The following is a 23,045-nucleotide window of genomic DNA, read 5'->3' as shown; positions in this document are numbered from 1 at the left end:
ATCTAGAAAATATTTTTAAATGCTGTTCCAGTTCCCTGATTTCATTCACAATGTAACCACACAAGGATTTGTATTACCACAGCTGAGGAAGTGGCACAGTAGATTCCTACAGGCAGGAATAACATAAACCAATGTTGCTATCACAGCCAACACAGCACCAGATTGTAACTGGGGAGTACAGGAAGAAAGATGAACTTCTATCAATATTTAAAACCATTCTGCCAATGAGAAAATTGGAACAAAACACTCCAAGATTTATATCCATGTCTGACAGTAGTCAAAAGGCCTGATTCTCTAGAATATTATTTTGCCACCTTCCATTTAGAAATTGCCATGATGTCTTACTAGAAAACTAGACTGACACATGCTGGATTAAAAATAATGATATAAAGAAAAAGGAGTTGTGTTCCTTGAGAATCTTTGAGAATCTATTTGCAATATCCTTCTGTGTGCAGCAACAAGCCTTTGCTGCCATATTATCCATGAGATAGTCTTGTTTGCAATTATTCAGGATACATGAGCACAGATGTAAAAATAACATCCAAAAGATCCTTTAAAGGAAGAGACCTGCTTAATAGAGCAGCTGTTGAGACACACTCATTAGAGATCCTTCCAGAATGTTCAGGAAAAATCCCAAGTTTACATCAAAGAAGTCACCTGAACCACACCCCAATTACCAGGTTCCAAGTGAAAATAAAGTCCTTTGTATGAGCTCCTTTTGCCAGTCACACTGAAGAAGAGACCTGACTCTGCCCAGGAGATACATATGCCTCCTAAATTATTAATTTTTCCTACACTCTGCTTGGATACTTTTTCACTTAAGACTCATGGCTCATACTATATTTTTCAGGAGAATGTGTAACTTTCAGTGAATTGTTCTAGAACTAGGAAGTAAAACATTTTTGTTCACCTTATTTTCTAGTGTTTAAGAATATATGGGACTGGTATTGAATTCTGCACTCAATGCAAAGTCCAAACTATATTTTCTAACATATGGGTATCACCCATTCCCTTTGTGGAGCCACAGCACAATTCCCATTGTCACTGGGACAGAACCAGACTTCTCTGCATTACTGAGCTGGTCCTCATAGGAAAGCACTGGGATCACCTGGACCCAACAGATTTCCACAGTGAGAATGTGTGCAATTGCTGATAAAATACAGACTCCCCCCCAAGCTCTTCCTCCCTTGATACCCTTGAATTCCAAAGTGCAGTTGTGTCTAAAACTTGAATTCATCTTCAGTAATGCACAGGAATGTGCAAAATAGCCAACACTGTGGATTCAGACTATGTATATGGCCTACATCAATGCAATGAGGTCTTCTTGATTCAGATGGGGATTCATGAGAAATCAGGAAAGGAATATTTATAAAGCAGGAACTATAAAACTCCTGGTGTTAAGTACATAGTAGTTTGAATTCATATAAAAAATAGCAAATTCATGAAAGTACAACACCGTAACAAAAATGCTAAAACAAACATAGTACACTTAGACAAAATGAGCTCTCTACCAGTATTTATGGTCACGTACTATGGTCTGACATTGATGTTTCTAACATCATATCACTTTCATTCATTTCAATCTCAAATGTTTCTTCCAATGGGCGACTGGTATCTGTACTTTTCCTTTGATTTGATGTCTCTAATGTTACTATGCCACTTTCATCCACAGTTTGTCTTTCTATGTCGAATTCTCTGAAATCCCAGGGAGGTGAAATTATGTTCTTTAATGTCTTCACTGTGTGTACATCAAAGTCATAACATCTTAATTTGTCTTTGATCTCTGTTCCTAGGAAAACAGACAAACCAGTAGTTTATTTCAAATGAATACTCACAAAAAATGTAATCTCAAAGAAACTATCATTCAAAAACTACTATAATTCTCTGCTTTCAGACCATCAAGGAGCTGCTGCTGCTTAATGACTGAAGCTGAATGAGTTGTTCTGAAAAAATCCAGCAGCCCCCTTTCTCAAAAAAGCACAATACAAGAAACACAACTCAGTTTCAAAAGTGTGTTTTGAGAAGTAATTGCCAATTCCCTTCCCAATTCTCCAGGGGGCTTTTTTCTTGTTTAAGTTACACACAGCTTGGTTTGCATTAATGCATATCACATGGCTGTGTGGTTCTTCCAGATGTGTTAAATGACTACATATGGAGCAAGACAATATTGAGAAGAAACATCTGTTTCAATTGTGTGAAAAATCTGCAGGAAAAGCACTAGAGCACACAGATGGCTTTTACTTTTAAGGCTTCAGCCTTCTTAACATGCTTGACAAGACATCAACTGTGTTCACTACAGATAAATCACTAAGTTCAATGAAGCAGAAATCTATTAAAAAATATAGAAGCTGTTTTTGCAGGGAAAATGCTTCATAGAAAATTTAAACCCATGGCAATATAATGTATTACTGTTATGAAGCACTTTTTTTAAACCATATATAAAGCTGTATTTTTGTAGTCAGAAGAACCTATCCTGTCTCCACAGAGACAAGTTTTGACAAGGTGAAAATACCTTGCTCTGCAACAACATTAGCATTAGTGCTCTTATTTCCTAACTCCATACTTCTGTTGAATTTTTCCCCCATTCCCTATGCAATCTAAGATGCCACAAATAAATATTTTCTATAAAAGAAACCATTGACACCTTTAATGACAAAGTGTTTCTTTTATTTATGCTGGTGAGAGTACTGTCATGCTGCTCACAAAAACCAGTGGTCACCTGCTAAGTTCTGACTCACTTAGCCATTAAAAAAACCAACCCAAAACACCCCAAGAAAGACATCCTCTACTTTGTGAGTTAATTAGGTAGTGGTAGGCAGCCCTTGACATAACAGTCCTCTCAAAGGACTCAATGACTTCACGAGACACATAAGTTAGAGACTTACCAATATAGGCTTCAGAATCACCAATGTACATTTCTATGCAGTGGCCGAGCATTGTGACCGAAAATGTGTCATCCCGCCTGAGACCAAGGGCCTATTGAAAAAAACCAGTAAAAAGTATTTAGCATCAAATAAAAACATTTACATCATAAGTCTGCAGTGGTTCAGTTTGTTGGTTTGTTGTTCCACAATGCTAGCTGAGCACAGTCTTCACTGTAAAAGCAAAACACTGCACAACCAAAATAACACTATTATATGAACTGGCTGAAGTAGTAAGCAAGGAAAGGACAAAACCAAAACCACAAAAGAACATAGATACAGACAGGAAATCATTCACATATGAGCTACAACATATCCTGCTGTTTACTTACTGTAAAATTTCTAAGTTGGAAGTATTTAAAATTATTTCACGTGCATGAGAAGCTTACACACATAAAACATAAATTGCAATTCAAAGTTTGCCAAAGAGGCCATTTTTTACCTAACCAATAAAATATAGAAGATTTAAGAAAAATAAATAAATTAAGACTATAAAATAAACACTCATTTGGAGGCTGGAAAAAATGCTGGTTCTTTGTTCCAAACCCAAACCAGAGTGAAAGAGTAAGTAACAGAATCTGTGACCAGCCCTTCAGGTGCAGGCAGTTACATACCGTGTGGAAATAGTCAATGGCACTTTCAAAATTGCCCATGAGGCTGTGTATGTAGCCAATGGCAGAGTAAGTAGAAGCATTCTGAGGGATCAACACCAGAGCCTGGCGATGGTATTCCAGTGCTTCTTCGTACTTCCTGGTAGGGGTAAGTACAGGACATCTGTTAGTAAGCTTTACAGTGCCCTGTGGGTATTTTCTTAGCAAAGCAGAACACAATTGTGCCAGAACTTGAAAATTATTGCTTTGCACTCTGAACATAGTAATAGAATGTACAAAAGGCTCATGGATATTGACAATTTTCTTCCTCAGTGTAATTGAAAAATCATTGTTCTCCTTATGTAGGAAAACAGCTGCCTACAGCTAGGTCCCATTTGGAGATCTTAGCTGTTTGATATGGTAAATTGCTTTAGATGTTTAGTGCTGCTCATTGTACCACTGGCTTTCTTTCTGTCACTTTCATTTGCCTTCCTGAGGGAGAGAAGGAGCAGTATGAGACTAAATCACACAATTCAAGCTCTCTGGGCAGAAATATCACAGCCCTTGAGTGCTGCACACACTGGTACCTTCATCATTTTGCAACACACTCTATCAGAAAAGGAGGCTTACACATATCCATGGTATCTATCAAATACAAACCTGTCTGAAAACTGTCTATTAACTACACTGATTATTTCATTTGTTATTTTATAAAACAAGGATTAAATGTACACTACAGCATTATTCTGAGAAATTAAATTGTCACATTTGACATCCTAGTTCTACATTGTTAAAGACAGATATCACCTGTTATAAGAAATTTTAATATCCAAACTGATAATGAAATTATGCAATGAGGAACACACAAAGTTGTTAGAGGGCATCAAGTAACAACTGAGGCAGAAAAATTAAGCAAATGTTTGCTTGCTGCACAGACCTTTCACGTGATTTCAATTTCACTTCCACTCATAGTATTTACACATCCAATTGACTACTACCACTGTATTTGAATATAGTGCTTTGAAATTTCAACCACATAATACTAGTGAGTAGACATACATCCAATAAGTTTTTCATAATAGCCATATTATGTATTACAGACCCTACTAAATTAGTTACTACAGAGTTTTTTTAAGATGTCAAAGCATATGTATAGCTGCCTAAATTCTCAGCTTGATTTTCTTGGAAGATAGTTTACATGGATGCAGAAATATTTTAGCTTTGATTTCTGAACCTGAGCAAATATTAAAAGTGGTACAAAGCATGATGTAAGCAGTTAGTTAAACTACTGAAGAAATTTTAAAAAGACAAAAATAATTATAAACAAAACAAGTATTTGAAAAAATCCTACAATTATACTCATGAACAGATTTCTGGAGCAGTGCCTTTTGTTTGATTTTGGCACAAGGAGTAACTGTTATACGTCCTTATTTCATAATGAAAATGAAGACTAATTGGCAATTAAAGCACAAAGCAATTATTACCAAAGCCAAAGCAGAAGTACAGCTTTCATCTACCATAATCACATTCTCATTAGCAGCTTTGAAACAAAAATTACAGTGTACACCAATTGAGCAATTAAAACCACTAAAAGTATTTTTTAAAAATTGCATTGATTGAACAAAAGAAAGGACTGGTTCAAGTCAGATTAAGGTAATTAATGAGAAAAATGTCTCTGTTAAAACTGTTAACACTTGTATGTATATATATATATATGTGCTTTACACTTTTTCTATTCATTGAATGGAAAATGGAATATGGAAAATGGAAATGAAATATTAAATAGTATTGTTCAAAAAAAACAATACAATAAAAATTTTATGGAAATGAAATATTAAATAGTATTGTTCTAAAAAACATAAAGTAAGGCTCCCTTGCTGTGTTATAATTCATGCCACTGAATATTTCACTTCAGTAAAAAATAGTAACTGCTAATCCAAGCAATTAATTGTCATAAACCTACCTTTATGTTAATTATGTATTCATATAATAATCAGTGGACATTTCAGTATGTGAGGACTGGGACAGTGAAGAGTTAAAATTCACACCTATACAAGCATCTAAAAGCCTCCAACTAATTCCCTAATAAGAATCAATAGTTAAAGAAAAGCTTTTACATAAAGTACTTTAACTTTTGTATAATAAACAGGATATAAGGATTGATTAATGCAGTTTTGTACACAAGCTGATTTAGAGAATCTTGTTCTTACAGGGTAATTCTACACTGCTCTCATGTGGTACACCATCTTGATATAAAGGAGGGAGAAAACACTTTTGTGCAGCACTACAGAGAAATGGAGCCCCAGTACTCTCTGCTTACTTGAGTTTTCTGCAGACATGTCCCAAGTTGTTCAATAAAGGCTCCCACTTATCAACTGTTACCTGCAAAACAATGCAACAATTCAAATAACTGCAGCTTCCTAGACTGTAATTAAATTTTGTCTACTTTAAAAAAACAAAATATACAAATGAATAGGGAATTTTGTTAATGAATAAGAAAAATTCCACAAGCATTTTAAACTTTTAACAAAACACACAAGCTAAAAACATTTATTCAACAACTAATTTTTATATTTTTTACATTCCCCAAAGCTAATAATATTTCTTTAAAGGGTCAGTGTTGTTAAAACTTGATGCAAACCAAACAAAGCTTGTTTTCTACTTAACTAGAAAAAGTGAAGTCAAGTCTCAGCCTAGGCACAGTTTCAAAATAAAATTTATACTGCATTACTTGTATCTTAAAGTAAGCACAACATGTTTTGTCACAAGCTACTACAGAATTTGCAGGAGTTTTATAAATTTATGATCTTGCATGTTACTAGAATAAATACCTCATTTCCAATAGCTTTGATTTTCTCCAGTGCATCAAGGAACCACTTTTCTGCAGTTTTCCAGCTAAGGATTGAAGGGGTGGGGGGAAAGACAAGTAAATTAGTGAAGAGGTTTCATCAGCAGTATGAGAAAACTGTATTCAAAAAAGATTTCTATGACATTATTTCATCATATGAGTGAAATTAGATGTAAAACCCGGTAATTTACATTTAGCTATATTTTGCATTGTGGTCCTAAGAGCTAACAAGACAAAACAAAAACAAAATCAGAATCAAACGAAAAATACTGGCTAAACAATTCTTATATAGGTTAGAGCTTTTTCCCCCAGAATAAATTTGGAACCTCCTGAGCTGACAAAATGTATTGCTGTACAAACTTTTATAATATGTGTGCAGATAGATGCCTTTTCAGGCATTCAACTACACAATGAAAGGCACACAGAAGATAGCATCAATCTCTGGATGTTCCTCAAGCATTAAATTCTGTTCTTTTTCAATCTTACACAAGGAAGAACAATGTAGAAAGCAAGGGTTTAAGACCATCTAAACTATGACCAAAAGACACTACAGTTCAATATAAGTACTTTAGATACGTTAGATATATTGGTACATTACAATTAAGAATAATCCATGTTTAAGATAGTATTTGATCACATTTTGCAAGCTTACTCTCCATTTTGAAATGCCACCACTCCAACTTCGTGCATAACAAAAGGATCTTCAGGTGCAATGCTTAAAGCTTGGCTGAAAAACCGTTCAGCCAACTTGGAGTTGTTGGTCAAACCATATTCCAGTCCAATATAGAGCATAGGCAAATGACACCTAAAAACCATAAAACAAAGTGCACGTTTGTTTCTGTGTGGTTGTCAAGAACAGAGTCACAAACTATAAAGACATGCCAACTTTTTGCATATGTTTAGGTACATACAAGTAAAAGCTGATTTAAATGGACAAGTAACCTAAGGGGAAGGTTAAAAGATTTTACATCTCTGTTTAGAGACTAAATTCCAATAGATCATTGTAACCTGCCCTGCAATCACATGTATTTTCTCAGCACTTAAGTCTAGTTCTGATGGTTTTTCCCCTAATTTCATTCATACATTTAATTTACAAATAGAACATGGAAGAAGTAATTGATAAAAGAATTATATTTCCCAGTAACCACAATCAAATATGATACTTTTATATGCAATATGACACAATTAGTTCACGACTCATTTTACAACCCCCTCCCACAGCTTGAAAGAGCTGTTCAAACTATTACTATGCAGCAATTGATGAGCTGGTATGACAACCATGATTCACAAATTTCAGAAGATGTTCAGGCAGAACTTAGATTACCTATATATAAAACTTGACTTCAGAACTTACAAAATCAGAAAAATAATCACAATAATGCAGTTGAAAGTAGATGGTTAAATTATTGGGGATGTTTTCCCTCCCTTGTTCTTTACCACATAATTGTTGCAAATGCATTGCTACTGTTTAAAGGGATGTATGTTGGAATCCTGGATGCTGAGAATTTTCTGTACTTAAAGGCACAGACCCACAAGAGAACACTACAATTGACCTGAGGCTGTGGAGAAGGCTTCCAAAATTGATGGATAGCACTGGGATTACGGGTGTGTAGTTGGTTAGAAGTGTGTAATATCACAGGGTGGAAGACTTGGAGTTTGGGGTTTTAGAATATAGAAATAAATATGAAGCCAGATGGAGGTTTTAGGGTAGAGGCAGGTTGTTCTTTTTTACCTTCTTTTTCCTTCTTCTTCATGGGTTTGGGTGATGTTTTGTAATTGGACAGAAAAGTCCGCATTGCGGGCTTCTAAAGATCAGTTATTGGGTTAAAAGGAAAAAATGATCTAAGTGTCCTTTCTTAATTAGATAGTTTAGTCTTAAAAGACCTTATAACAAGATATAGTCAGCCATTTTGTGCCTTGCTAATGAAAAGCTACTAAACTCATAGTTGTGAAACTGTTTTACTGATAAGAAATAATAAACACCTGAGTCCGAACGTGAACTACCATCTCAAGCGCCTCCAATCCAGAGCCAGAGAAACCAATAGATGTAAGTCAATATTCTACACTACTTATGGATTCATTTGCATCTTCCCAAATATGATGTTTGTACAGACCCTTTCATGAGCTGTGCAGCTGTGAAGTATGCAGCCATTGCTTGGTCATGCTCACTCTCCACTGCAAAGGAATGTCCATATGCTATCCATGCAGGGCCATAGGTTCGCTCCAGCGTCGTGGCTTTGCTAAAAACAAGAGCAAGTCACAGGCAAACACATCTGAAATTAAATTTCATCTGCTTCAGATGTCTACTCAGACAGCAATGCTATGCTACATGGTTAGGCTATCTATTAAAATAATTGTCAGTAATAACCAGTGATAAACAAAGCTCATTTTAAAAGTTCAAACTATTTTGCACTTAGAAGGATCACACATTCTTGTGAATTGATTTCATTATTTCTGCTACTGTTCACAGACAGGAGCAATTATTTGATATTACTGAACATAAACAATTATATAGTAGGTGGATTAAATAAAATACAGGAAATATTAGCAGTGACTCAAAATTCATTGCAAAATCCTAGCTATACATTTTGAAATAAATATATTCTATTAAATCCAAGTTTAAGAAGAAGGATATGAAATACCAAATGAACATCTAAGTTGAAATTTTGCCATCTAATTCTGCTAGCTTTGAAGAAGATGAGCATTTGTCACATCACAGGCCATGCATCAGGAAAGTACACAAAATATCACTCAAGTCTTGAGCTGAAAACTGCAACCTGAGCATCAAGACATCAACCCAGAGACTTCACAGAAAGGCAGAGTTGACAAGAACATAAGAAAGCTCTGTAGATGACTTTCTGAATTTGAAGGCAAGGGTGTTCATAACTAAACAGCTCATAACAAGTGTGCCCAGTCTTTTCTTAAAAGCTTCTGACATGGAAGTAATACATGTTCCTTAGGTATTCTATCATATTGCTTAACTATTCTTAACAACTTACTTTTTTCCTAACATATAATCTAAATTTTGTCTGTCACAGTTAAACTCATTATTTCCCACGACAGATCCTAGAGAATGGTTTGTTCTCTGTCTTCTGAGACAAAACTTTATATCTAAAGTTTCAAACATTAGAACAATTTAGATATAAAATTTAGACACTATCTAAACACTTTAGATATAAACTTTCAAACCTTTTTATCTTCCACCCATAACAGCAATGAAAGATATGTAGATATTTGACTGTGTCTTCAAGTTTCTTTTCTGGAAGCCACTGTGTAGCCCACAGTTGTCCCTAGCCTTGTTAGCTTTACACTATAATTGTTCTCCAAGATATTTAAGCATCTTGTTACTATTTCACTTTCAGCAGACCTCTTTTCCCTTTTGCCAGAACTACTCTGAATTTTGATCAGAGTATACATCCACAGATACTTTCTTGCTGTCTAGAGATGCTTGTACATTTAAAGATGTTTTTTATTTCAGCACCAAAACCAAATATATCACTCAGGACAACTACTTGAAGAATTTCACAGTACTATTTGTAAGGAATTTAAATATTTTACTCATAATAACCAGGCATTTTAAAAGTATACATGACTAACCCATCTTTACATATATTGTCTGTAAAGGTCTCAGGAAAAATTAGTCTTACAGGTTGATTTATGCCCTCTCAGTTTGAGCTTACAGCACTAGAACAAATGCCCTGCTTCACAGCAAGGTCCTGCTCCCCAGTGCTGATATTCATTGCACATACAGAACACCTACAGGAAACAGCACTGACCAAACCTAAAAAGCTAAAAAGCCCCCTGTAGCTTGTGCACAGAAGGAACTGGACAGCCAAACATTGGAATTTTCCATATAATTCTTTACTTTCAGATATGAAACCTGAACCTGGGAGAATACCTGAGTGTCCCTCAACTGAGAACTGAGGCCTGATCACCCCCAGCTGTAATTAGCTCAGCAACATGAGCAACTGCAGGGACTACACCTGCCCAGAACAGGAAGGTCACTGCCTAGAGACACACCACATTAGTCTTCCTCATTTTTAAAGTATTTCTACAGATGAGGTCCAAACTGCTATACCAAAAAAAGGATGGCAGTGAAAGTATTTAAATAGCAACCAGTTTATTGAGGCCTCTCTTTATGAGCTTCAAACAATCACAAACAATAAATGTTTACTTAGCAAGTGAGCAACAGATTCACTAAGAAAAACAGAAAAAAAAATTACCTGAGATATCTTCTAGCATGTTCATTTTTGTGGCCAACCATGAGATAATAGCATCCTACTGCAAACCATGACACCTACACATTAAAATCAAAATAGATTATTATTAGATACATCACACTTCACACAGTGAAGCATCAAAAGAGAGGAAGACATGGTCATTAGAGAAGTTAGGAACATTTCCACTGAAATCAGTCAGCTCTTCAAATTATTTGGTATTACAGATAAGCTGGAACTGCTGGCAGGTACCTTTCTAACTGGGGCTTCCCCAGCCTCATGAAGAGCTAAGTGGGAAGCTTCCTGCTGTCTTCAATTATTTAATGGTAGGGAATACAAGACAGAGCCAGATTCTTTTCAGGGGTGCAGTAATAGGACAGGAAGCAATGGGTACAAGTTGCAGGATGGGAAATTAAGATCAAGTCAAAGAAAAACAATTTTTACTGTGAAGGTGATCAAACACTGGAAAAGGTTACTCAGAGACATGTAGACATTTATTACTGTAGCATTTGTTTTAAATTATTAATCAAAGTAAATAACTGGCACTGAATACCTTTTACAGGTACTTAATTTTATAAAAAGAACCTTGGAGTAAAGAAATTACAGTGTAGAGAACATAAAAGGAGTGAACCATTTCTACAAACTTCATACCAGAAACAGATTTTGAATTCTGTAGCTCAAACTAATACATTACAACTTTTATGTGCTTTCACCTAAAAAAAGAAACTACCTGACAACAAAAATTTAGAACAACTTACAGGATTATTTGGGTACAAGTCCACCAGTTTGTGAGAAAGATAGAAAAGTTCTACATAGTGGGAAGAAACAAGAAAAGAAAATTAAAACATGCTAAAACACTTAGATGTTTCAAGTCTTTTAGCTTTCCATACAAAATATACAGAACATCTAACATTATTAATTCACAAATGAACAAAATGTTTTGTTTTAGTTAAAATGCTTCAAATTGCCTCAAAATAGATTCAGTTTTGCAATTAGCTAAAGAAAACCCAACCAAAACAACCCTCTTGTGAAGCAGTCTTCACAAGACATAAATAAGCAGCTCTGTTTTCCCACCCTTTAAGAATTCTGCAATAAATTAGGTCATTACTATACATTACAATAAATGCCAGTAGTATTACACTTGAATGTACCTTGTCAAGGTAAAACACTATTCAACTTCCTACATCTAAAAGGTATAACATACTGGCTAGATCCATTTCAAAGTAGAGTCTTGTGCATTAATATGCTGAAAATAGGACAAAAGCAAATAAATTATTATATTATTTGGAATAATTCCAAGTGATTACTTTTTTAGTAAAAATAATAATTCTAGTTACTGGAATAACTTACTACAGGTTTTCTAATAGCAGCAGTAATCAGCAATAGGATAACAATATGCAATTTCAAAGGAAATAGCATCAGGGTACGTAAAGTTTCATTTTTCCAGAGTACAGTGCTCTTAAACCAATGAGATTGTCCTGGAGCACTGTATCTCAGCTCAGAAAAAAAATAATATTACAACTGGCTTACAAAACATTAACTTCTGTACATAATGCTTCTCAAGGCAGATTTAGAAGAAAAATCAGAGTAGTGGCCCCATTTTCAGATGTACTTAACTGTAAAATAACATTCACTAATCCCTAAGAAGTACCAGCACACCTAATGACCTATTTGTGTATATATAATGCACCATCCTGAGAGACTGCACAGCATATGAGCTCCTTATTCTATTTTCCAATTGATTTTAAAGATATTCAAGCTACTCCCTTGTTTTATATGCATTCTGGAATGAGAAAAAGCTACCCCAGCTGCAAGTAAGCTATTACTGTAATTCCAATCAAAGTGTTGCATGATTATTAATTTGTTTGACCTAAAGAGAGGCCTCCACAACAGCAAAAGCAAGGAGAGTCTAGAATTTTTTCTCATGTCCACCTAAGCATACACCATTGCTGAAGATTACTTTCTAGTTTATTTTTTATATTTTATTGTTAAGCAGAAAAAGTGCAGCCCAATACTGTACAAAGATCACCTGGAAACAGAAATCACAATAACAGGGATGAGGCAGTGCAGCTCACAGGCCTCCTGGCTACACAGTGCAGTGGTTAAAAGACAGCTACACTCATGACCATCAACTCTTTGCACATCTACTTCCCCTAATCCTGCTGTCAGCTCTGAAATTCCCTTCTTTATCAATTACCACTGTTTTCTTGAAACAGCAGGTTTCAAGAGGAGGAAAAATAGATGTAATTTTTTATATGGTATATAAAGGGGTTTCTTGGCATCTTTAATTCTTTACTAAAACTGGGGCTTTAGAGCCTTCTGTTGAGTTGTATTAAATGCTGTGTTCCTTACCATTTGCTTTGTTAAGCTCCACAAGTGTCCCTATATGTACAGGTAAACAATTTGCATGGAAGGGATCTTTTTCCATCACTCTAAAAAATAAAATAATTAAAAAACTGTAATGCACACTTCAAAAACTTCAATGTGTTAAAAGCAAACTGCTTGTATAGCATGTAATGTTCCAGTTAGTTGCCACTTTAGGCATTAGAAAACTATTTATGATTAAAGCACAGCTATTAACAGCATAATAAAGGCTCTCTTTAGACCAGAAATACAACACTTAATTTAGCTTAACAAAAGAGGATAACAGAAAATTCTTTCAACATGAATATACAATTAGAAAATCAGAATAGAATTCTCTTTTGTTTTGCAGGTTACTTCAAATTTAACCAGCAGACAGCAAACAACATTTCTGTTCATCTTTTCCATACATTTGACAGCAGCTTTCAAACAACAATCCTCAGCTTCCTGAGATTAACACCAGGCAGGCAGTATGCCTTCAGAATCACATTTGGCTCAGCTGTAAAATTCTGTTTCCTTTCAGAAACAGAATTCCTTCCTGTTTCCATTCAGAAACACATCCATGAGTGCAGACCTACAGCAGCTGAGAGCAAACCATGGCAGTGTTCTGAGCCCCTGCCCCAGCAGCAGCACACGCCTGGGCTGTGTACAAACTGGTACACAATACTTGGCCACCAGAATTAGAAATGACAGGCTGGCTTTTAAATTAATAATATCTTTTGGTCACTGTCAATAACACTGTAACTGCTATTGGTCAGACAAATCAAACTTCCTAACCAACCGACTGATTCAAACCAGTTCATTCTGAAGGCCAAACAAGAAGGAAGCAGAGAGCACAGTGATTGAAGGTACCAGAATAAGGAAGAGGGTGGATGAAGGGTGGTTCAGCACAGTGCTGATTAAGCTGAGTTTTACCTTGGAGACTTCTGATGTGTATTATAATTATACCATGTCTAGCCAGACACAAAGCACACATTTTAAATACCTGAGACACATATAACATATGACATGTACATTGCAATACATATCAAATTGTTATGTATGTTTACCCATTGAAGAACAATATTTTCTCTAAGTCCAGGTATAATTATTACATTCCACCATATGAGAAAAAAACCTGAAAGTTGCTTTGCACACTTACACTGAAGTAAGCTTATAACACATTTTGAAGTCACAGTTGTAATAATGCCTTTCTGCTAGGGATACTACCACATCCAGGTTTTCCTGAAGACCATCTACTGATTCAGGAATCAGTGTTTCACTGGGTTTATTATACTGAAAGACAAAAGAAACAACATTTGAAACAAAAACTAAACTAAAATCAGATGGTATAAGTATTATCATTTTTAGTCCTAAAAGAATATTTAAGAAGCTTTAAAGTTCTTAAAATTTTTATTTTTAATCTGAAAGTACATAAAACCTGTATTTGGTAAAATGCTTCTTTAAAATGTATTTAAAAGCTCATTTAGGACACAAAAGATGCTTGCCAATATGTTTCATGTAGGCTGTAGAAATTAAAACTGAGCAATATATATTTTTAATGCTCCTTATCACCTTGTCTTTGGATAAGAATAATCTGGAATGATGTTCTTACAGCCTACTATTTTCAGGTAACGGATGTTTTGTCTATGCTACTAACATTCCTTTTCCCAACCTAGAAGTTGGGAAACTAGAAGTCTCTCAATAAATAAATTTTCAAAAACATTAATCAGAATTTCAAGTTGCTACCACAGCAGAAAACAATCAACAGAAAACTGTTATACTACTGCATAAAGTGAGATGTACTGCATCAAAAATTTTAAAAATTACAAAGTCCATAATTATTTCCATGTTCTGAATAAATGAGATCCAAGAAAATTTACACCCAAAGTCAAGAATTTCAATGAATTATCCAGATTTTTGGGACTTACCTTTTTCAATTTATTCTCAAATAAAAAGTGAAGCAATTCCTGCTCTTCTTCCGTACATTGTCTATTAAGAGGTAGAGATTCAAGGAGTTCTTTTTCTATATGAATTAAAAAACATTGAAATGGTCATATTACAGAAGAAACAGCATGATCCAACATTTCAAGACCTTAGAGATACAAAGGATTTTATGATGGTCATCCCAACTGCAAGGACTATAACAGCACAGATACACTGAAACAGATAACACTACTAATTTTGGAAATTTAGGATTAATTAGTTACTCCTTCTACGCTTTAAAATAAAACGTAATAAAGATGAAATAACACACCATTATTTTTATTTACTCCACATGTCAAATGTTATCACTTGGAATGCTCTATTAACTAATGCCTAAGCAAAGCCCAGGAGGGTTTCATTGGTTCAAAGCCTATGAAATTGAGAACACAGGACAAAACTTTGGGCTGGGCAGAGCAGAAGAGCTTCAGGAGCTAACAAGCAGGACAGTTGGGTTATTGTGTTTCTTTCAACTCTTAGCACTGCAGGACTGAAAAATAAAAGTTCAAATGCAAATTTGCACAGATGATAATTTTCACTCATTTAACACATTTTCTGTTCCAAACATTTTGGAGTCTGTTACTTGTTGTACTGCCTTAATTTTTATCTAGGAAAACACATCTTGAGAAAGCAGGTAAATTTTACTTGTGTTTGAGAAATACTTCTCTCCAGACCTTCCTGTGCTGTCAGCATATGGTGTGAAGTTAAAAGATCAAATGCTTCAAAACAGTAAACATCCAGCTTCAAGGCCTCTTTGTAGCTGTAAGTTGCCAGGGTTCTATTGTCCAAAGCATCATAGATCTTCCCTCGTAAAAGGCATATAGAGCTCTTGATCTGGTGGAAAAGGAGGACTGGAGGTCAAAGACTGAATCATTGTTTGCAATTTAGTTTTCAGCACAAATCAAATGTGCTCCCTGGAAAGTAGAAAGTATTTCATGTATGATAGAACCTGGTTTTCTAGTGCTGTCTTTAAATAAAAAGTTGTCTCTACTATCTCAAAGAAAAATCCGAAGCACTCTCTGTCAGGTTACCTACTGCCAAACAAACAGGTGCTCGAAATAAACAACAGGAGGACAGAGTTCATCTTTTCTAATTCTAATCCAGCTCTCTGATACTGAGTTGTAACTTAATTATACTAAATTCCCTTCATATGCAACATGGAGAAATTGTCCCTTCCAAAGGCAATACACTTCTTTGCTGACCATTAAACCACATATTTCATGCAAGACAAGAATGACCACAGTAGAGATGAAAAAGGCCAAATCAATGGACTCAATCACTTGTTCTGAACAGAAAAATATTTCCTTGTTTTCAATCCAAAACATAGATATTCCACAAAAGGAAACAGTGAAAGCCCATAATTACCAGTTGTGCTACAATGTTTATTGACTAACATGTTCTTTCCAAATTCCCTTGATGGGTACTCAGTTCAGTCAGAAGGCCACAAAAGTATCATCAAAAGAGAAAGTTAACACATTACCCACCTCTATCATCAGACTAAACAATCCTTTAATCCCATTATATCAGCACTCAAAATCAGTTCACATCAGCAATGTAACCCACTTTGCTACTTCAGTCTTCCAGGGAAAATGACACCTGTCAATCACCTACACTGTAATTTCAGCTAAGAAATTTTAATTTGTACCTCTGAAACTAACAGCTCTTCACAGACTCTTCAGCCTACACACCACACCAATCTCTTTAAACTGTTTGTCTACACAGAATTTTTTCACTGAGCTTCAAAAATTTCACCTTCACCTCACATAATTTTCACAAATGTGATCAAAGAATATCCCACTGAGAACAACACTTGAGTGATTATGAAGTATTTCATTAAAAATAACTGGAGGAGAAAAAAATCTTGCTTTGTTATCTCAGAACCTGCAGCCCAATTGAAAGCAGTGTTAGGACACATGATCAAGAAAGAGATAAAGACTGTAAAAACCTATGCTATATCATGAAGTTCCTGCAAAGCATCTGCAAATAATTTATAAGAAGTTGTTGAAAAGCATTGCTTATTTTGGGTTACTTTCATACAGGCAAGCTAAGACACAATGTGTGACTGAAAGAAGAATGATTCAGCATTTCTGAAAATTATGTTAGCTGAAAAAGAAAGCTTCAATGCACTATCAGATTCATACAGATGTGAAATCACTTTCTGACTTCACAGGTTTTTTTCCTACAAAAATGTTTTTAAAAATAATGACACTTACTGAGGACTGTGACATCTCCCAGTCTGTGGTAGAATCTTTCAACCCACTTTCATCCTTCAAGTACTTTTCAAAAAGTCGTTTGTTGATTGGCTCCTCCATATCAAGAATATCCAAGGCCTGTTGATGCTCTTTTGCAGCATACTAACCAAACATGTGCATGTAAAAAACAAGGTTTTGAAGAATTTGTACATAAAGCACCAATAAACACAGCATCATGTTTCAAAGGCATAGGTTATAATAACTAGTGTTTATCAGCAGGTTTTTCATGCATGCATTTTCTTATTTGGCCATTTGTCATTTTATAATTGCAGTTAGCTCTTTCACTGGTCATCTATACTATGCAAAATTATGCAAAAATTATAAAATAAAGCATGTACAGAAAAATGTATTATTCACAATTATGCAGAGAAACAGGTAAGGTTTTAAAAATAGTTAACACAGGTTTTAATAAAATACCATCATCTTATTCTATAAGCAGCACATTATTCTATTTCAAATTTCTGTATATTTAATCTACCAATTGATTCAGCTGTGTCTCTGAAAGCACTGCATTTCACCTTTTATGTATGAGATCTTATACAGAAGTACAAAGCTACTAACTATAGTTATACCACCATAAATCACATCTCCTCTGGTCAGATTACAACCAACCAAATAAAAGTGTATGCACGAAGACATGAGACAAAAATGGTTCCCATTCTTTTCCCACAAAATATTAGAGGAGTATTTCCTGGGAAAAAGGTCAGTTGGATTCCTTCCAATTAGTGCCACAATGGATGCTGCAGTGACCCAACTGAAAGTTAAAGAATGAAATCAACTGTCAGAAAATTTAAACCTGTTGTTCCAATGAACATATATATACACATACACTGCCTGTCAGGTACCTAATCTTCCCAAGATGTCTTTTATTTAGTTTAGCTTGTTTCCAGTAGAGGTTAAAATGTGTACTCACATGACATCTGGCTGCAAGGTAGCGACATGCCTCATACAACTGAAAGAAAAGTTTCATACACATCAGTTATAAAGAGTGAACATGTTTGCTTACACTGCTCAAGCCCCTTTTGCTCTCTCCTTTTCCAGTGCTACAGCTTCTTCACCCCTTTCACCACCAAAAGTCCTTCCTTACCAAGCCTGTAATCCTTTCTCTACTAGTAAGTTCTCAAAGGAACTTACTTGACTCTTGTCTTTACCACTTGTCACCAGAGCAGAAGGAAAATTGAAACAACTACATGTGAAGTGACAATCCACCTTCCCATACCTGCTGCAGTTACATCCTCAGACCCCTTCTCTTTCCTGTGGCCCTGTTTGGGGACAATGCTATAAACCTGACTGACTGAACACAGGGCCTTATAAACTAAATAATGCAGCTTTCTTAATTACTTTTCTTACTGTGATGGTGAAGAAGTCACTGTGGTTAGCAGCAGAGCCTTAAAAGAGGGGTGACAGTAGCCTGTCTTTGACCAAAATGACTCACCTTATCCAGCTTCCGTGATCGAAGGGCGTGCGCTGCCCTGTGGTACTGAGCTGTCAGGTAAAGGCATTGGGCCAGCCAGTAGATATCCTGTGGTTCCTCTAAAGTAAAAGAACAAATTATAAACCATTGCTTTACAACATAGCTTCAAACATTTTAATACAGAAGTATCTTCCCAATACTCTAGCATCTGACTGAGTTACAAACTTTTATTTATAAATGTGTATAAAGTACTCACAGTATCGATCAGTGAGAGATTAAAATTAAAAGATAATCAGATTTTAACTTTAAAGACCTCAGATGGTGCACTGGACAGTGAATACAAAGAATGTCACAATAGAGGTGTGTCATGAGAAGGAGACCACAGGGATACAGATTAAAAAAACAGCAGTTGCAGGCTACCCTGCTCTTGGATATAGGGCAGAAAAAAACAACCCATAAATGTCTCTCTCAATAAAAAGATCAGTGGGGACCTAACAAGAGTGAAAGCACTAGACTTCCATAGCTTGGAGCTGCAACTTCAGAAGCACAGGTTAGTGCCCTCCTACCTCACTGGCAACCAAAGCCTTTGTGGGATCAAGTCCCTGGGATCACTTTAAGAAGTGTGAGTGCCAGAGGCCATGGGCAGCATCGACTCCTCTCAGTGTAAACACACTTTGTACTCATCACCAGGGCAACCCTGAGTCCTGGGGGAAACCACCATGCTCTCTTGGTGCTCCTGTTTTTTTGTTTCTTAAGGAAAGCAAACCTTAAGGTTTGTTCAAACATGAATTTTAACACAAAGTTCAAAAGTCAAGGAAGATGAGCTCTGCTCTATTTAGGAAAATGGCATTCCAAAGATCACAAAAATGCACTTAAACCAAACTCAAAATGCCAATATTTGGCCATACAGCACTAAAACCCCACCAAAACACAACACTATCAGAAAGAAGTCCATAAAATACAATGTAAAAAGTGACCACTTACCATGAGAGAGTGAAGCTACTTTGTCAGCCCAGAACAGGGCACTTTGATACTGTTGCTGTAAAAGCATGATAGAAATAATTAGTATTCCTTTGGGGTTGGCTTTATTGAATAATTTTGAAATTCATTGTACATCAGTCAGAGGTAATATCTTGTGCATGTAGTCTCAATGAATGGTGATTCACATTTCAGATCTTTGTAACATCAAAAAATAGTTCAAAAGGGCCAATACTACAGGTATCTTTGACCAAAAGTTATGTGCTGTGTAAGTATGGCAACAGGTCATTAGTGGAATTGCCATCACTGGAAAAGTAGCAAGAATCCCCATCTCCAGTTTAAAAAAATGCTACATTTCAGAAAAAAGACAATACTGTATATAAAAAAGGGCACCAAAATTACTTCAGGTAACTTCAGCAGCACCAGCTCTGATCAAGTAATGTTCATTCTCCAGTCAAGACGCTTCAACTTCACATAAATCCATAGTGCCTGCATGCATTTCCCCTTTTGATTGGAAACACATTTTCACTCTTGAGACTCCACTTTGGCAGAATTGAGTGAAACAGGCAGGAGTGGTGGCAACCAGAGATCAGACAAAAGCAGAATTTGCAGATATATCCCACTGACCCTGCTAAAGTTGCCACCAGATTTGGGGTGTCAGGCAAAAATCTCACAGAACTGGCTGGGATTTTCTCCTGGGATAATCACCAGGGATTCTTGCTGCTCTTTTTTATCCCAGTCCATGCAAGGAAACCTAATATGATTCCCAGGATATGCTGGACACTTAACAAATACCCTGCCATTGCAAGGATTTGTAAGACTTTACAAGAGCATGTAGCAAGAGGACAAGGAGGAATGGATTAAAACTGAAAAAGAAAGTAGGTTTAGCTGTTGGGAGGTTTAGCTGCTGTGAGTGGTGAGGCACTGGAACAGATTGCTCAGATTAACTGTGGGTGCCCCATCCCTGGAAGTGTCCAAGGCCAGGCTGGATGAGGCTCTGAGCAGCCTGTTGCAGTGGAAGGTGGAACCAGATCTTCTTTAAGGTCCCTTCAACCCAAACCACTCTGTGGCTCTCTGACAACTGAGCAAGCCTTGGTGGCTTCTCTCCCCTCCTGCACCATTGCAGCCTGCTCAGAACCTCAGAGACTGTGTGTGCTGTGGGAGGGCAGCTCTGGCAGTCTGCTCTGACAGGCACACACTGATGCTGTCCCAGCCCTCACAAAGCACTACACCACCTCAGTGGTCTCTTCTATCATGTGTTCCTACATTTCCTACTTGATGGGGATTAATAATACCCAGCAAATTTGTCAGAGAGAATAGTTTGGTTTCAATCTGCACTCCCAAGGGGGAAAAAAATCCACAAAAACCCACAAAGCAACCCCACACACATTTAATAGCTGTCTACAAGAAAAGAGATTTAAATTATTACCTCAACACCACAAAAGAATGGGATAATCCAGGCCTACAAGGCACTGCATGACTTCTGTTGAGCACTTTTACAGTACTATAGGATGACACATTATTGCACAAAAAAGCAATTTTATGCTCCTCCTGATGCCCCTTCCACAGAAGTGCAAGGCTGTGTGGCAAAACAGCTTGGTGAAACAGTTAAACACAAATGAGAGCAGCAAACCAAACCTATCAAACCCACCAAATTAGCCTAGGTCCCTAATCAGCCTTTCAGTCAGGCTTGCTGGCCACACAGAGAAATGCCTTTGCTGATTTAAAGGGGTGTGCTTTTCTCAGCAGTGATGCCTGCACCAAGTCTGAACTGGAAGAAGAGCAGAACAGTTTGATGCTACATTTAACCTAATTTATTTATGCATTTTTCCTTGTGTGTCTTTTTTTTTCTTTTTTTGCCCTGCAGCAACATAATTGCTGAATCCATCAACAAATGAAAACAACCCTGCCCTCCTACGAGGCGTCTGCAGCTCTGCAGGAGCGTGATGGGCAGCTTCATCACCAGCCAGGGAATCACAGAATGGTCTGCCTCAGAACAGACCTTAAAGATTGTCTCGTTCTAACCTGCCAGGGCCAGATACACCTTCCAGGTTTAAACTAAACTAGACCAGGCTGCTCAAAGCCTCATCCAACCAGGCCTTGGACACTTCCAAGGATGGGGCATCCAGTTTCAAGTTCCACCCTCACAGTAAGGAATTTCGTCCTAATATCTAATCTAAACATAACTCCTCTTAGTTTGAATTCATTCCCTCTTGTAATGATCACAGAATCATTAAGGCTGGAAAAGCCATCCAAGATAATCAAGCTCGAGCTTTGCCAGAGCCCACCATGGTCACTAAACCATATCACCGAGAGCCACGTCCACTTGCAAGAAGGGTGAGAGCACCACTGCCCTGGAAGTCGGTTCCAAGCCTAATCACCATTTCAGCGAAGAGATTTTTTTCTTCTGATGTCCAACCTAACCTGAGCCTGCCCGGGTGCGATAGAGGCCATTTCCCCTGCCTTAGGCAGGCACGGCCCAGTTTGCACAAACCGAGGGCGGGATCCTGCAAATACGCCCTCGCTACACAGCGGCCCCGCGGCTGCTCCGCTCCTCCTTCTCCACACCAGGGGGAAACCAGGAAAAGCCACCGGCAGGCCCCGGCTCCTGCTGGACACCCACAGGCGGCTCTTCCGACCAGCCGCACCCCGGTGTGACCGCCGCTCCTTCCCCTTCGGGAGAACGGGGCACCATCACAAATTCACCCTTACAAATTCACGGGCACCATCACGAATTCACCATTACAAATTCACGGGCACCATCACGAATTCACGTCCTCTCCGCCGCTGCAGAGGCCGGCACTGCTCCCCGGCCTCCCTCTCTGCGGGAGCCACGCCGAGCGCGGTTTTTCCTCGAGGAGAACCAGTGGCCCTGCCGCCCCTTCCCCAGCAGCCCCTCGGGGCGCTCACCTGGTCGATGTACTGGCGCACTCGCTTCCTGAGCCGCTCCAGGTTCATCCTCCCTCCTTCCCGGTCTCCCTCCCGCGCTGCCCTGGATGCCGGAGCCGCCGAGGGACCGCGGGCCGCCCGCCGGTGCAGCGCCCAAACCCGCCCCCCGCCTTCCCTCCCTCCCTCCCGGAAACAGCGCCCCGAGCGCGGCGTTCCGGGAGCGCTGAGGCCGCCCGGGACATCCCCCCACTGCCTCCACACGCCCTAAATAAACGTGTGCTGGGACTTTTCTCTACGGCCCGTACTGTGGAGAGAGAGAAATTTGTGGTGAGGGGCTTCGGCACAGTTTCGAAGCGAAAGATTGTCCGTGGAATGTGGCCCGAGGGAACGGCCTGGAGCTGAGTCAGGGCAGGTTTAGGTTGGATATCGGGAGAAGCTTCTTCACCCAGGGAATGGCTGGGTACTGGAACACTCCTCGGGGAAGTGGCCTCAGCACCAAGCCTGACAGAGCTCCAGGAGCTTTTGGACACGGTGTGTCCCTTGGGGATGTGCAGGGTCGGGGTTTGCGCCATGATCCCTGTGGGTCCCTTCTAGCTCAGCACACTCTGTGGTT

General features: G+C 37.8%; 1 protein-coding gene across 1 annotated transcript; it reads right to left on the bottom strand.

Annotated features, from left to right (window-relative positions):
- Positions 1 to 1,499: 1,499 nt before the first annotated feature.
- Positions 1,500 to 22,587, bottom strand: CDC16 (cell division cycle 16). The gene is made up of 18 exons (XM_064709784.1): positions 22,454 to 22,587; positions 19,550 to 19,604; positions 18,587 to 18,684; positions 18,065 to 18,103; positions 17,113 to 17,253; positions 15,574 to 15,733; positions 14,848 to 14,942; positions 14,079 to 14,212; positions 12,929 to 13,008; positions 11,335 to 11,384; positions 10,583 to 10,656; positions 8,474 to 8,599; positions 7,012 to 7,164; positions 6,343 to 6,406; positions 5,832 to 5,893; positions 3,536 to 3,671; positions 2,886 to 2,976; positions 1,500 to 1,789 (listed from the first exon to the last, which is right to left on the bottom strand). Exons 1-18 carry the CDS (start codon positions 22,499 to 22,501, stop codon positions 1,524 to 1,526), a joined length of 1,872 nt encoding a protein of 623 aa, XP_064565854.1. The 5' UTR covers positions 22,502 to 22,587; the 3' UTR covers positions 1,500 to 1,523.
- Positions 22,588 to 23,045: the final 458 nt, after the last annotated feature.

The sequence above is a fragment of the Zonotrichia leucophrys genome, chromosome 1 (genome assembly GCF_028769735.1).
Source record: "Zonotrichia leucophrys gambelii isolate GWCS_2022_RI chromosome 1, RI_Zleu_2.0, whole genome shotgun sequence".
Lineage (NCBI taxonomy): Eukaryota > Metazoa > Chordata > Aves > Passeriformes > Passerellidae > Zonotrichia > Zonotrichia leucophrys.
The sequence above is the reverse complement of the archived record's forward strand: the minus strand, read 5'-3'. Positions and strand labels throughout refer to the sequence as shown.